Source organism: Mya arenaria, chromosome 12 (genome assembly GCF_026914265.1).
Source record: "Mya arenaria isolate MELC-2E11 chromosome 12, ASM2691426v1".
Taxonomy (NCBI): domain Eukaryota; kingdom Metazoa; phylum Mollusca; class Bivalvia; order Myida; family Myidae; genus Mya; species Mya arenaria.
In genome coordinates this window covers 36777341-36792748 of record NC_069133.1, presented here as the reverse complement: position 1 = coordinate 36792748, position 15408 = coordinate 36777341, and the positions used below count along the sequence as shown (strand labels likewise).

General features: G+C 34.8%; 2 protein-coding genes and 1 long non-coding RNA gene across 7 annotated transcripts; 1 reads left to right on the top strand and 2 right to left on the bottom strand.

Annotated features, from left to right (window-relative positions):
* Positions 1-395: 395 nt before the first annotated feature.
* LOC128212154 (uncharacterized) lies at positions 396-1744 on the bottom strand. The gene is made up of 2 exons (XR_008257397.1): positions 1567-1744; positions 396-877 (listed from the first exon to the last, which is right to left on the bottom strand). It is a non-coding gene; the product is annotated as an uncharacterized LOC128212154 (long non-coding RNA).
* Positions 1745-7623: 5879 nt separating this feature from the next.
* On the bottom strand, positions 7624-14446 carry LOC128210983 (melatonin receptor type 1B-B-like). 5 transcript variants are annotated; one of them, XM_052915348.1, is made up of 3 exons: positions 14399-14446; positions 13354-13814; positions 7624-8658 (listed from the first exon to the last, which is right to left on the bottom strand). In XM_052915348.1, the coding sequence occupies exons 2-3, from the start codon at positions 13643-13645 to the stop codon at positions 7814-7816; spliced, it is 1137 nt and encodes a 378-aa protein (XP_052771308.1). In that variant the 5' UTR covers positions 13646-13814; positions 14399-14446; the 3' UTR covers positions 7624-7813. The 5 variants fall into 5 exon arrangements, with proteins under 5 accessions (XP_052771308.1, XP_052771304.1, XP_052771307.1 ...); XM_052915344.1 differs by having other exon boundaries at positions 14359-14432; XM_052915347.1 differs by lacking the exon at positions 14399-14446 and adding an exon at positions 14074-14121.
* On the top strand, positions 9436-12637 carry LOC128210984 (uncharacterized). The gene is made up of 3 exons (XM_052915349.1): positions 9436-9606; positions 9788-10025; positions 10641-12637. The coding sequence occupies exons 1-3, from the start codon at positions 9440-9442 to the stop codon at positions 11031-11033; spliced, it is 798 nt and encodes a 265-aa protein (XP_052771309.1). The 5' UTR covers positions 9436-9439; the 3' UTR covers positions 11034-12637.
* Positions 14447-15408: the final 962 nt, after the last annotated feature.

Below are 15408 nucleotides of genomic sequence, written 5' to 3'. Positions count from 1 at the left end.
TAAAAATTAAAATACATAGGAGCAGATGTATTGAATCATTCAAGTCTTGAAATATTATGTATGATCTTGCTGGACATGAGCCTATTGTTTCTGGAAATTTGCATATGTACCAAGTTTCATTTAAATCTCAAGGCTGTTTGAATTTGGGCCAAGAAAATATTCGGCCTACAGTATTGCGCTAACGACACCTAGGCTTATTGACTATAACAATACTAAAGTAACATGATAGGAAAAAGCTTGAACCAAGGGCTGCCGGAAAAAGCACGGTGCTCCTACAAATTAAGTTAACCGGCTGGCTAGTTATTGCCCACAAACGTTAACTCGATTTTATGTCTTTTTAATATTAACCATGGGAGTTTACACAGTCATTGGAATAAAAAGATCATAGACAATCATATTAATAACAACGGTATTTTTTACAATTTAATAATAACATTAAACATGATATAATTCAATAACAATAAATTGTCCTTGGTATGCAATAATCCCTTTAAAGGTTCATTTGCCAAGGGTTAAAAAAACACATCTTGCTTCTTTTTGAAAAATCTCTTGTTCGACTGTTATCAGCTATAAAGTGTTGTTTCACATCCTGTGTCATAATTTTAAGTTCTAAATGTCTACTTTTTGTACCAAACATTTAAATTGATGTCACTTGTGTGCATTTTCTTTAGTCCTTGCAGTCAAGGAAAGTTTTCATTCATATTGACACACTTCATTTATTTTATCTCTGTTCTTGAACCAATTCCGTCTCTTGTGTTTTGCACAAAAATATCTTGTAAAACCACTGATATAGCAGGTGCTATCAGATCAATGGTATCAACTGCCTACTCCTGTTGAGCATCAACTTGGCGGAATCAAACATCCAGAATGGACATCTCTGAAATAAAATAAATAGTTTTATCATCATCCAACTTAGCCAGAAAAAATAAAAATATAAAAGACTCTTAACTGTTAAAGCTGCACTCTCACAGATATACCGTTTTGACAACTTTTTTTATTTGTTGTCTTGGAAAGAGGCAATTTCTGCGTAAATATCTGCAAACCAGTGATATAAGCCTGCTGACAAAAAAAATCAGATCACCGATTTTCATATCTCCATTTAAAAATTATTATTTTATGGCTAATTTTAAAAGCGTTACTAACGGTTTAAGAAAAATGCATTAAAAATTATTTTATTTACTTAAAAATGAAAATCTGCGATCCAATGTTTTTTCAGCAGTCTTATATCACTGGTTTTCTTGCACGTTTGCATAAATTGGCAGTCGAAGACAAAAAAAAACAACAGTTGTCAAAATGTTTAATCTGTGAGAGTGCAGCTTTTAATATCAGTCAGATATTTAAATAGTTACAATTTACTAGTACAATATTAATAAACTGTTATTTTAAGACCTGCATATTTGTTTACATACAGCACAGCAGTCAGTATTTAAATGCCCTTCTTAATCACATTTAAGCTTCATTTACTCGACTGTTTTGAAGTTGGAGATTTTAACAATTTCACACTAATTGCAACATATCATTCATTTAATTTAATAACAACTCAACCAACCACAATTGAATGCATACTTTATAACAACCAATATGTATTTGAAGTCTTTGAGAACTACTATGAAAGTCTTTACCATTATATTTGTTATTTTACCCCACCCACTTAAATGTGTACTGAAGTTGGGTATAAACGTCGAAAACTTCATTGACATTTACAAAAAACGGTAGATATTTATAGAAGAATGTATAACCTGATGTTCCTAACATGTTTCACTCACCTATCGATCTAGTTTGCCAATTATGCTCTTCCTTTCACTCGTATCGATAATTAGGAAATTGAATGCGGAAATAAACCGGAAGTCACCTTTGTCGCAAAGCATTATGGACTTCTGGAATAAGGCGAATTGCAATAAAGAGATATTCACCTACAATATCATACAAAAACATCAAAGAAATATCAAAGTTTAAGTAATGTTTGCAAAACAACAATGTATTTAATAAATCTGATATTAAATATGCAACAACTGGTGTTATACTCCAGAACTGAAGCTAACATCATAGAGGTACATCCTTCCAAGAATCCATCAAAACAACATGCTGAACAACTTCAAGAACTCTCTTCAAAAGACCACACTTTCCTGAAATAAATAAAAGATGCCAATATTAAAATAAATCAGTTACATGTATTGTTAAATATTTTAATACTAGCTGTAAATGCTACTGCCTTTGATGTTTGCTTTCTACATGTATATCATAATGAAATATTGACAAGATACTAGCTAATGTTTTGTGGTTGTTGTTTTTCTCTGGACAAATAGTCCATTACTTTTGTACAGCAAAGTAAAAACTAAATGTTATAAAAAGCTTTAAAATAGGTCCTACCGTTTATTTGTAAAACTTGTCATCACTGGTTTTCTCTTGCGGTTGACATTGCCTGGACTGGCAAATATCATGTGTGTGTGTGTGTGGGTGGGTGGGTGGGGGGGGGGGCGGTTTCCGGTCTTATGCTAGGTCCCCTGTGGCGGTAGGCTTGTTGAAGACAATAATAAGTGGACTTCCTTATCTCCATCAATCAGAATACTTTAATGGTGTCAACGGTAAATAGCAGGAGACCCTCCACCAGCCTTAACCGGTAAATGGGGGGAGGGTAGTGTGTGTGGGTTAGAACCAGCTGCCCAGTCAGCTTAGTTGGTTAGAGCGCCAGGCTAGTGTTCTGGTGGTTGTGAGTTCGAGCCCCACACCGGGGGCACTTTTCCTCCCAGGTCTACTTTTACAGCCAGAGTGTGTGAACATGTTCCACAATTTCTGTAAGAACAAAAATCAAAGCATGTGAATGTTTGAGCAATGCAAAAGTTACAGATTGGTATCACCCACGATTGTCAACTATTACATTATTATTCATAAGGGGGAGTGTTCAATCGCTTAGAACTGAAACTTTTTATGCATAACCCCAATAAACCATTTCTGCTCATACTATAGAATACAAGGTTATACTGTATAGCTGGCAAGTAACTGTTATTTAATGTCACTTCCGGGTTCCCCATTCAGGCCATTTATGATTTACTCATATTGTGCGATGATTTAATCTTTGTTTCAACAATACTGTATTGTAAGAAGGACCGGTGTTATTAAAAGTTAAACTTACCCTTGTTTGCATTTACAGTATGCGTCACACACACGCTTTTCCTTTGTATCGATGTCAATGTTGACAACATGGCGGCTATCCGATTTCCTCTGACTTGGATAGATTTCACCCCGTAAATGTTAGATATCGTCATTTTCTAAAGATATATCGAGCCTTCCGATGTAGCAGCCAGTTACAAATTCCTTTGACTTCTATTTTTTTCGCATTGTAATGTCACATTTATGATAATTTGTCAGGAATATCGGAAAGCGAAACGACGCGAGACGCCATTACTTCCTCGTTTGTTTGACGGACATAGACAGAGTTCGCTCCCTTGATATCAGGGGGCGTGGCTTAGAAGCCGCTGTCGAAAGGTCAATTGATTACTTGACGGTTACGAATTGACTAACAGAATGGTTACGAAATAACCAAGATCAGCAGTTACGAAATGGTAAGGTTACGAAATGACCAGATCCCCGTCAAATGCCCCTGGGGACATCCTAGGTTAGGCCCATTCCCTGTTATCAGCGCAAAAACAATAACACCGCATTCACTCAGCACTGCCGGTCCACCTGGAAGGTAAAAACATGGCCCATTTCCCCTGCTATCCCCGGTATAAACAAGACCTGGGCGCCATTGTTACAATTGACTGGTGCATAACTGTGGCAGAATAAGGGAAATATTTTATTGTTGCATTTATTATCAAATATGAGAATTTAAGACACATGCAAAAAGCCACAATACGAATTGGTGATAGTGTTCGTTCTGTTCTGCTATTCAAAGGTGATGAGACTGACTAATGACATGACATTGACAAACAAAATGTAAGGCATTTGTATCCTTTCGTCTCTTATTTATTAAAATCTGAGATGTTATGGGAGCAATTCATTTTTTAGATTGGAACATACCAAATAATAATAAGCGACGATGTACAGTAGTGGTAAACCAAGTTTGCTAGAAATCAATCGAGTTTCTCCAAAATACAAGCAAAAATTACACCGGATGTTGATACTAGTGATTTAGTTTCGGATGAACAAAATCCGGATAAATCATTTGCTTTTCATCCAAAGGGTGGACGATTTATACAACTGTACAAAAGTCATAAAAATAAACGAAAAAACGTTGAATATGTATTTTAAACACTTACCAAGTTACCATTCTCTTTCTGTAAGAGATGAACGCCATACTGAATAATTGCACGGAGATGGTACCACGGAGATACCCGAAAATTTCCGTTATATTCCGGAAAGTTAAATTTCTGTATACTTGAAAATTTGGATGCTGATGGTACACGAAATATCGAATTTCCTCATTTCTGTTTTTTATGGAATGAAACTTCGGGATAATATACAATAAGCTTTAAATAAAGTAAAACAAATAAAAAACGCTTAGTATATAGCTATTTTTGACCAAAATTATGATTTTTTCCCTGGTCGCCTTAATAGCTATTTTTATGGATACACAAATATACTAACACAAAAGTTTAAGAATATTTTTTTAATATTAAAAGAGAATAATATTTAAAACAATGAAATGATCTCGTAAATTAACATTCAAGCTTATCAACTTACTGTCAATGGACATTTTTATTGACATTCGATACATCAAATCTGGACTGAAAATATTAAGGAGACCAATTTTTGTCGCCTTAATCCAACGGTCCCCATAATGCCTAGATTAATATATATATGGTCACCTTAATATCTGTAGTATATATATATATATGTCTGTATTAAACTGGAGTTAGAATTGATATCCACATTCCGATTTAGTCAAGCTTTACATCCGATACATTTTCTCATTATATTTGTAATGTATATATATATAACCCCACACTGTATCATTATCAACTATTGTAAGTTGATAGTGATACAGTGTGGGGTTGATTACATAATAATTTACAACGAGAATGATACGAGATATACAATATCATTTACAGTGTGGTATGTTATTACTTAACCAAAGAAGAGTTTAATGTTTTGTGCTTAATTGCGAATAAGCTCTTTCTTGGATAACACTAAATGATGGATGTATATAACAAACTGGACTATATATCATAAGGTAACTTTTCATTATTATTTTTTTGTAAAATACGAGTAAACTATCATCAAGTTAACACTATATGCTTTAATACGCAGATAACTATGCATGGTAATATGGTTTCGTCGTATCATCTAATTTCATATTTAATTCTTGTGTTAACGAGTGTTAATACTTGACTAATATTACACAAGCATTTGTGTGTCTACACAAGAGTCACTCGGCACAAGAGTCACTCGACACTAGCTGCTAAACTGAGTTATAAGTAGAGCACTTATGCAAGTGGTTGCAATGATATCAAGTGCACTGTCTGAAATTAAAATTATTGCATTTCTAGGGTATGGTTCTCGCTAAATCTGCTGATGACTTATTCATAATCGATTTTTGAGAAGCCTTCCCAGGCCATGATAGCTTTTTTAGACCCAAGCCGAATTTCCCTGCCAAACTTAAGTATTTCTTGCGTTCTATATTGATGGGTAACTAAAATTATAGACGCATAAATAAAGAAAGCGTCCATCCATGAGCCTTGAGGAGATATCTTAATGATTGACAGACATGGTTTTGGTTTCATTAAACGCTAGGTAGCCCGAAACAGAGATAAACATTTAAAACGTTTCGGATGTATCATTCAATATTTACTAAGCACCAATGTCATGGTAACTCACGCAAATATGCAGCAACTAACGAAAATACGTTGATAATTGAAATGATCTTTGTGCCATACTTTCGATTAATTTTGGTTAATGATTATGCGAGTTGAACCAAGTTTGGGAAATCAACAAAATGGTTAGTTTCACTCAAGAGCTAATCAATAAAACACTCGACAAGTGACTCTTTATTACACATTTTTATTCTCTTTAAAGATGTTTGTATCATGAATAGTTGGGTAATGTTTGTTTAAATCAAACCTTTTATGAGCTTTGTCTAAAACGCATTTAAAATATTGGTCTGCTGTTTGGTTGGTAAAATCGTTGTGTTTATTAAAGTATAAAAGTTTGTTTTCGTCAATCATTATTTTCTTCAAGTTTATGTCGCTTTCGAGAGAGTTATAGTATTTCCATCTGCTAGTTATATCCATGAGTGAAGCAACAACCCAAAGACAGAATCATGATAATAATGTTCATGATATATTGTTTCACTGCAATTTTAAGGTAGGTGTGTACGGGGCTTTTTCTGAAGAGACTTATTTATTGTGTTGAACAACTTCCTTAATTACTTAACGTTCTTATCTTAAAGATTATTTTATTATTACTGATACTGAAATCGCAATCCACTGATCTCTGTTCTTTCATACGGATCTTAATTAAGCTAACAATGACGTTTAAAGGCATTGTTTATGTCTTCTTTAAGTGCCCCCACCAGGGAAAAATATAGCCGTTGGTTTCTGACTCGATGCAATATATAACTATATTACATTGATACCCCATTTATCTTCCATATTGCTGTGATTCATTCGCACGCTACTTATTGAACGCTAGCTTGTCAACTTTAGTTCAGTTTTATGTTCCTGTAATCAAAGTTGGAAGGATAACGCCACATGTTGTTCGATTTTAATAACGAGTTGGGAATTTACAAACCTGAATATAAGGAAAAATGATAAGTAACAAAAACAAAAACTGTGAAGACTGAACGTCCTTGATTTCAATGAATCAACTTATATGAAGGGATACTCAAAAGAAAACAAATCCTGACTGTAATCAGGGGCGAATCAAGGTTATACCGTTTATGGGGTCGTAACTAAGGAGCGTTAGCTTTTGACTTACACCCTTCCCTCAGAACCGAAATCTATTTGGTTTAAAGTGTTGGAGAGGGTGGGGGTAATCACCAGGAACATTTTTACAATTGCTAGTCGGAAATGGTTCGATGGTGGTGTATTTTAATACTTTTTTCTCATATATTGAAAAGTAAACTTGATGAATTTAGGGGTTGGGTGAGCCAGGTGTGCACCCTCCACCCTGGATCCACTAGTGCTAATCTATACAGTTTCTATATTGGTCCATATCTTGTATGCTAAAGGTATTGCAAAGTGGACACTTAGCATTTAATTCAACGACACTATAAATGGACAAGCATCCTGAAAGCACAGTGCTGGTTGAAAGCAGACAGTTAGCAGGAACATGAAAAAGCTGATTGCATAATTATTTTCACAACCTTAACCTGACATTTCTTTGAATCACACTATTCCGAACACAATAATTTGAATTATGATTGGCATAATCATACAAAACAGTTAAGTAAACATTAAACTACGTTTAAACGTGCTCTCTTTCTTTTATTTGTACATGAAATAGTCTGTATCGGAACAGAGCTTAACCGTGTAATCTATAAGGTACAAATAGGTTATAATGTCGTTGATTTTTACGCACGCTAGTTATTTTACACACTTCTTGACAACATTGTAGGATACAGTGACTTTACCCATACGCGCTTTGTGCTGGTCTATAATTTAAATAAATCGTGTAGGGGGTGCAGTAAATATAACATACTATATTAAAAGAAATGAAAAGCATTGCTTCTTGATATTATAAAAAACAACTGATAATAGGGAAAAGGCATACAACTAATTGAATAAGTGTTATTATGACAAAACTTCCCAACTCAAACAATAACTACACTGTTTTTTCATCAATTGTTAAGTTCAAATCCATCTTGATACCATTCCTATCTCAAAGTCATCTCTACTTCATCACAAGAACTCGAGAATGTCTGACTATGTTCCAGCTTTGTTTTCGTAGCTTTCAAAGTTGACAGCGTCATTGTTCCAGTTTTATTTGAGTCGTCAGAAGTGACACTCACCGGCAAGGCGCGACGTTCACTCAAACAGCAACTTGCAAATACTTCTTTGTATGCATTCGCAAAATGTTTGTTCGTAAGGTAGTAAATCATCCAGTTGAGAGAAGGATGCAGATGCGCAAACATTGTGATGTACACATGCACTTCGTATGCAAAGGTGTCTTTGGAGTCCGCCACCATAAGCAGCGCATATGGCGCCCAACATGTGATAAAAACAATGTAGATGACAAACAATGTCTTCGCAAGGTGATAACTTTTCAACGGCGTTTGATTTCCACCAAAATGTTTTCTATTCTCTTTTATCCTAAGTCTATGTGTCCTCACGAACAGATATATTTTTAAGTAAAAGGCTCCAATGATAACCGAAGGAATCCATACCAGAACGATCGAAAACACGACTGTAAATGGGTACGTTGCCATTCGGTCCCAGATGCACTCTAGACTTTTTTTATCGAAGCCATGGTCGCCGACGCCTGCTGTATTTAAAATGACTAAAGTAGTACCAACAAAGTACACGGAGACGCATATGGCGACACAGCGTTTCCTAGTAAATATTTTCCTGTATATGTCGTTTGCGCAGATGAAGAAATACCTGTTCATACTCATCATAGCAATCGTCATTAGCGATGCCACGCATGATATCGTGCAAAGGCTCGCAACGGTCTCACATAGTCCCGGTACCGTTTTGAAGAAATCTTCTCCTTCAATTTTTGCTGAAATATAAAATCAATATGCCAATTGAGGTCGGATATAGGCAAACGTAATCGTATGAATTTTATAAAAGCGACATAAGCCTAAAAATGACATTTCCTAGTATGTTGTATCGGGTAAACTTATCGTCGATATTGCATGAACCGCAAGGTGCTACGACGTCATTAATAACACCAGTATTGATATCTAAAATAATAAGTGTGCGGTCATTTACCAATGGCATTCGAAGTTAACCATATCAACTACGAAGTATGTTGGTAAATAAACTATCTTTAAAGATGTTCTCATGTGTAGAAAATTGTGCCGAAACCTTTCTTTTTGATATGCAATATTTAATTTGGTTTTAAGTAAATTTGGTATTAGGTAAGCAAGACAGTGGAACGCGTTACGCGAAACCTAGAAGTAAACTGCATGCATCTCGTAGACTCTCAAATTCGTTCAAAGCTAAATGTTATGCAGGATTAAGATTGAAATGATTGAAGTATTCATAAATCGAGTTCTCTTTCAATTTACCAGCGTTTGAAATACAATTATTATTTCTCTTGTTATCGATTAAACGGCCATTCACTCGAAGCGAGGTCAAATAACTATCACGCCAGCCAGTGAGTAAGCCGATTATATTTGAGTTGAGTTGAGCCTTATCGTATAAGCAGTTTATTGGAGATCGGATTTAAAAGGATCTCCCAGCCTTTCGCTAGGATTATATTCGCATACATCATTCAACGTTCAATCAATAGTCGTTGGTTCAGTTGGAGTGATATATATCTACATAGTTTACTCACAATGCCACGTCTGAAAGGAACAGTTGTGTTCTCGGCGTTTGAAAAAGAATTCTTCCTAGCATTAATTAAAAAGAATGAGAAGGTTATATTCAGAAAGGCTAATAGCACGAATGAAATACTTGAAAAAGAAAAGGTGTGGACAAATTTAACGACGGAGTACAATTGCAGGTACTGTATTTTCATCATTGTTTAACGAGTGCTATGTATTTTTATAATTCATTAATTTATTGTTTGTAATACATGTAAATTATTAGTAGTTATTTGTGAAATTTCATTTCAATGAAGTCCACACATACAGCTTAATAAAGAAAATCGGAATTTATACACTTGTTTTTTTTCTGATTTTAAGGAAAGAAGTCCACCCAAGGAGCACTCAACAGTTGAAAGTACTTTGGAAGAATTTAAAGACGCGAGCAAAAAGCGACGTCGCGGCGATTCGTGGAAAGCACTCGGAGACGGATAGGCACGCAAATAACGTCAACCAAATCGGATATTACTCTGAACAAGTATGTTCGATTGTTAAGACTGAGCCATGCAGCTTTTCAAACGACTACAACGACGATACCAATGTTCACCAGGATAACACAGTACGTATTATACTTATTATTTTCACATACAGGTCCAAATTAAGACGTACTTACACGAATAAGTGAGCTATGAAATAGACTATTACATGTTAATATCATCCTTTATCAACCATTTTTTTAATTCATATTCTTAAACTAAAAATGCACGATAATTGTTATAAAAAAAAAACTGCAAGATGACGGAAATAAAAGATCGTTGTTTTAGAAAAATAGAATCATGTACTGTAAATATTAGTAATAGAAGTTTTAATAGTTAGGTACGGTAGGGAGAAGATAAACAACACATTTCTCAAAGAAAAACAGTTTTTAGACCCAGATAACTGATTTTAGTTCAGAAAACCATTTTCTAGCGTTATTGCACAGCAATACGTTAAAGTCAAATGCGAATTTATTTATGAGTATATTTGAAATATGTGTTGAATACATGCAACAGAGGGCGCATACTCTTAAATCAGTTAAGCATCAAGTTGAAATATCAGTTTCTTCAGAAAATGAAGCCATGTCTACTTTGCAAATAACAATGTTTTAAGGCATGCAGGAAACGAAGTCATTCAAATTTATTAGATAACACTTTGGAAAGAGTTTATCAAAGTAAAGCTATCAATATTATTTTAGGTAGTTCCTGAAGCAAAACATGAGGAATTCAGCGATAACGGACATGTCGGAACGTCAATCGGTTCAAGCAACTTGGGAATCATTAACCATCCATCTGAGTTTTTGAGCCAAACTTCTGCTTCTTCCGGCCATTCTTTTGTCAGTGATTTACATGTAAAATCTCAACCTGCCAAGGTTATAGAAACACCCTTCCATGTATTCAACCCAAGTGCCGAAATAGGTATCCTGGAGAAGCATGAACATGATGTCAAAGTTAAACTCCTACTTGAAAAGCATGCTTATGAAATGGACTCGTTAAAAATGAAAAGACGCCATGAACAAGAACTTTTTGAGCAACAAATGAAAGTTATGAAATTGCAGGAAAAGGAAATGATATGTAAACTGTATGTGTAACGTGATAGCTACATCAAAACATATAACCATATATCACGCCTTCAACATGAATAACGCAACGCAAGAGATCCATGTATGCAGGAATACCCCATATTTTGCTATACCGGGTCACAAGTTTTAATACATGTACATATATCCAAATGGCGTCTATTTTCCGACTAATGAATGAAACATGTCTCATACAGTGTTGGCTTCTGGATCAATGTAAGCAGGTTGTCGACGTGATAAATACGTTCTGAGGCAAGTAGGTGACCCGATATGAGATATTCAGGGAAGAGGGAACCATATTCGGGTATAAGCTTCGCTCTCATCCATTACGGTTTCCGTTGCCACGTATATCCCATATCAGATCGCCTACTAACCCCATACTTTATAATATCTAGTTTATTTTTTGTGATGTTAAAATTATTGTTTGAAATTTGTTTAAACGGGAACACACTACGCACAACACTTTAAAAACACGGTGTTCATAACACGTGATATTACGGCATATGTAAACAGGATGTTGATGGATACTACGGCACATTTGAAGAGAATGTTGATGGATATTTCGGTACATGTACAATGGATGTTTCGAGCATTGTTCAGCTGGACATGAGAGCTTTTCACTAACCATTATTTCCAAAACTGTGTTACAAAACCAAACCCATAATGACCGAATTAGTATAAGGTATGCATACGCAAAAGATAATTAAGAACTATTCGGTAGCTCAAGCGAATAAGCGGAGCCAGCAAAATAAGTAACTTATTTGTAACAATTTCACGCTTTGAATAGCATATATGGTTAAGTAAGGATGTGCATCTAATATACACGCAGTCATCCTTCACCATCTTTAGAAATGAGAGCAAATCTCTATTGTCCGGCTAAAAGAATGTTCTAAATACGTATAAGTCAAATAAGTATGGGCTTCATGAAGACATTCACGCTCAAAATTACATAACTACTTTTGTTTTTGCTTATTATAAGATAAGACTGTTATATATATATATAGTATACAATGATTTGAACTTTAAAGTATGTTTCATTTTCCAGTGCAAATTTAACATGTCAGATAAGAAGTTGACTTTAAGTGTTTCCATCCCATGAATTATCGATTACGACTGTGTCTCATTTCTCTGCGTCTTTATTTTGTTTAAAGATGGTACTAGGTGAAATCCCCCTTTGAAGTACTCGGTTTTCAAGGTTTTTTTTAGTATGGGTCTCAAAAGAGGGTAGGATTGGATATGCAAGAACAAAACAGGCGGTGAAATGTTGCAAACTTCGCTAAATGCAAGTAAAAAGATATTCAAAGCGTTCAAAAAGGGCTAACTCACATATTTCAAGCAACAATTTTGTTACACAATACGCAACTGCAGTTGGTCTACTTTCTTCATGGAAAAATAAACAACTGACTGATACTCATTTGAACAAACTTGTAAGTCCTAGCCTGAATCCATTCAATTTTCAATAATGTTACACACGCTTTTTGGCAGCATCTTATGTCATTTTTAAAGAAAATATTAATAATGACGCCGTTAATTGAATTGTTGCTGATGTTATGTATACAATAGGCGCTTTCTAAAGTAAAAAAAAGGTTTCAGAAATGTTTGCTAAAAGAAGTTAATTAAAGTCAATGGTGTTTAAAAGACTACACGTGAATTTGCGTGAATAACCTTTTTTAATAACTTCTTCCTTCCTCGTGGCATTGCAAAGTTATACTCCAGAATTTCATAAGCTAGCTTAATTACATGATTACTCGTCATGTGACTTTCCTTCTGAAAATTACCGACCATTTCCGAAATGGGCTTTTACAGGAACATTTTATATGCAAGGGGAGCTGGGAAACACTCTCATGTCTTTCAATGATTTGCTCTACTACCAAGATCAAAACTTATTTCATTAATAATCGTATCTGCCGCTTAGGCTAATATCTCAATCACGCAAATTCCCGTAAGCTGAACTGGTTTCCATACACATCCGTATCGAGCATGGATTATCATAGCTATATGATTGTATGCGCCATCTGATGATGATTGTTATCTTATTGTATTCATTACATAGTGGATCAAGTCTGTGTTATCGTAGTTATCACCGGGGGCTGGTTAGTCTTTATATTTTACGAATGTATAACTTAAACTGATGTTATTTCTACGCGAAAGAGCAATACAAAATGCTCAACATGTATACACCACATGTCTTTTGTGAAGCGCTTCCACACGGTGATATCACATATTTGATACGCACATTAACGAAAAAATCGTCACAGTATTATTCGTTCTCAACCATTTACAATAAAACTTATCAAGTATATTACCAATATAAACATGTATAAAGCCTTACCAATAATACTCATTGGATCGGCGATCAGAGTGACGTACAGGTCGGATATGGCCAAATTGACAATGAACGTTGACTCCATTTTGTTACGCAAACTCGATTTTGTTGCTATGACGTAGAGGATGAGCAGATTGCCAAACGTCCCGAGCAATGAAGCAACAGAAATAATGATTATACACGGAATTGCCACTGCAGGCTGTGTCGTGATAAACCCATGGCGTCCAAAATAATCGTCATCACCACCTTTGATTTGTTTACTGATGTTGTTTGAAGCGATGCTGTCTATTCCATCCATTTTGACAGGAAAAGGATATTCGTTTAACGTGAAAAAGGGTACTATCCGGGCTGCAATGAAGTATCAACCTTAGTTTATGTTTTTATATGTTTCTAACACACAAACTGTTCTCGTCAATATCCATTTATCTATTATCCCTCTCGATGGAGTTTGTGGTCACGATGTAAATCTAAAAAAGAAATATAATATAAAACAATATAATCATCTACGACGATAAAACATTCGAATAGATAAGCGAAAGTATCATGATCATAAAATTATCTTAAATGTTGCAAGAATGTTATATATCTCGTTTCTGAACTATTATTGTATTAAACTTTTTTGCCCGACTTTAGCTTAAGGCCAACGTCTTTGCTTTGATAACGAATTATGAAATATCCTTTTTTAAATAAGATATAAATACAATATTCATAAGAATCTTGCATGACCCGGATTGTTCTGAATTTCCAGGATCAGTACGTGGATAATTACAAAAGCAACACATAAACACTTAAATACATTCTTAAGTATCGCAATCGTTTAATTGCAATATATCACGATCAGGATGCATGTTTATCTAAAGTTGATCAAATTGACTTGAAAATAGTTCATTATCGCACGTTTTATTTCCGAAATATTTCCTTCAATAAACATAGGTTATAATCAATTCTTTACTGTATGTAACTTTTTATAAAGAAAACATTTTAATTTAATCAAAGCCGTTCAGATATAACCTTTATAACGTTGGTGCTTGTACTTAATATTCCTGCTTACGGTCATTTAGCTGTCGTAAAACAAGCTATGTTAATACACATGTCTTCCTTGTTTATCTTGATATAAAGTACTACGTGTTTAAAACTGCTATAGCACATTATTTATTGGTTAAGGCAAGGCTATTTCGGTTAATTGCTCTTGTTTAACGAAATGAACTTGTTTTGTTTTTTCTTCCTGTTAATAATAACATTATAAACAAAACATGAGAGAGCAGATTGGTAACTGTAGATACTTAATTGATCCTCACAAAGATTGCGGTTGTGCTGAAGTAATCACCCTGTCTGTCTGTCGACCTTTCGTTCCGTCACCTTGAAAGCCAAATGTTCTTAATCTTTAATGTACACTAACTCAATGTAACAATTAAGAAAATGGCATTCAGTATCGAAATCTTCTCAGAATGTAACCGGTATCTGATTATTTAATGGTTTCTATACACTTCGTCCATGGTGTGGCTATTTGTCGTCTGCTCAATTAGGATAATTAAGTATTACGTATTTTTTTAAATTAAATTACAATTTTAAAAGCTGATGGAAGGGGCTTAACGAGTGTTGCACATTCGAAAGGAATGTTTCTAGTATTTGGTGATAGTTATACACCCAAGTTAACTCCTATTTCGCTGACGGTTCCAAAGCGTTACCCAAACATTCGTTAATACATATGTGTTGATTGTCAGGGATGTTAGGCCTTAGTATCGCCCTCTAAAAAGGGACATGTTTTTAGTATTTGGATTGTCTTGCTGACGGTTCCAATGCGTTTCCCAAACATTTGTTAATGCATATGTTTTGATTGTCAGGGATGTTAGGCCTTAGTATTGTCTTCTGAAAAGGGACAAATTTGTCTATTTGGCCTGTCACTGCGTTACCCAAACATTTGTTAGTACATATGTTTTGATGATCAGGGTTGTTAGGCCTTAGATTTGCCCTCTAAAAAGGGACATGTTTTTACTATTTGGCTTGTCTCTGCGATAACCAAAAATTGGTTTGTAAATATGTGTTGATGCATGAGTGGTC

Excerpts from the sequence above, each read along its gene's own strand:
- LOC128210983 (XM_052915348.1), bottom strand. The coding sequence starts at position 13,645 with ATGGATGGAATAGACAGCATCGCTTCAAACAACATCAGTAAACAAATC. Across the intron at positions 8,659-13,353 it reads CGATCCAATGAGTATTATTG|CAAAAATTGAAGGAGAAGAT; the intron begins GTAAGGCTTTAT and ends TTTATATTTCAG.
- LOC128210984 (XM_052915349.1), top strand. The coding sequence starts at position 9,440 with ATGCCACGTCTGAAAGGAACAGTTGTGTTCTCGGCGTTTGAAAAAGAA. Across the intron at positions 9,607-9,787 it reads ACGACGGAGTACAATTGCAG|GAAAGAAGTCCACCCAAGGA; the intron begins GTACTGTATTTT and ends TCTGATTTTAAG. Across the intron at positions 10,026-10,640 it reads ATGTTCACCAGGATAACACA|GTAGTTCCTGAAGCAAAACA; the intron begins GTACGTATTATA and ends ATATTATTTTAG.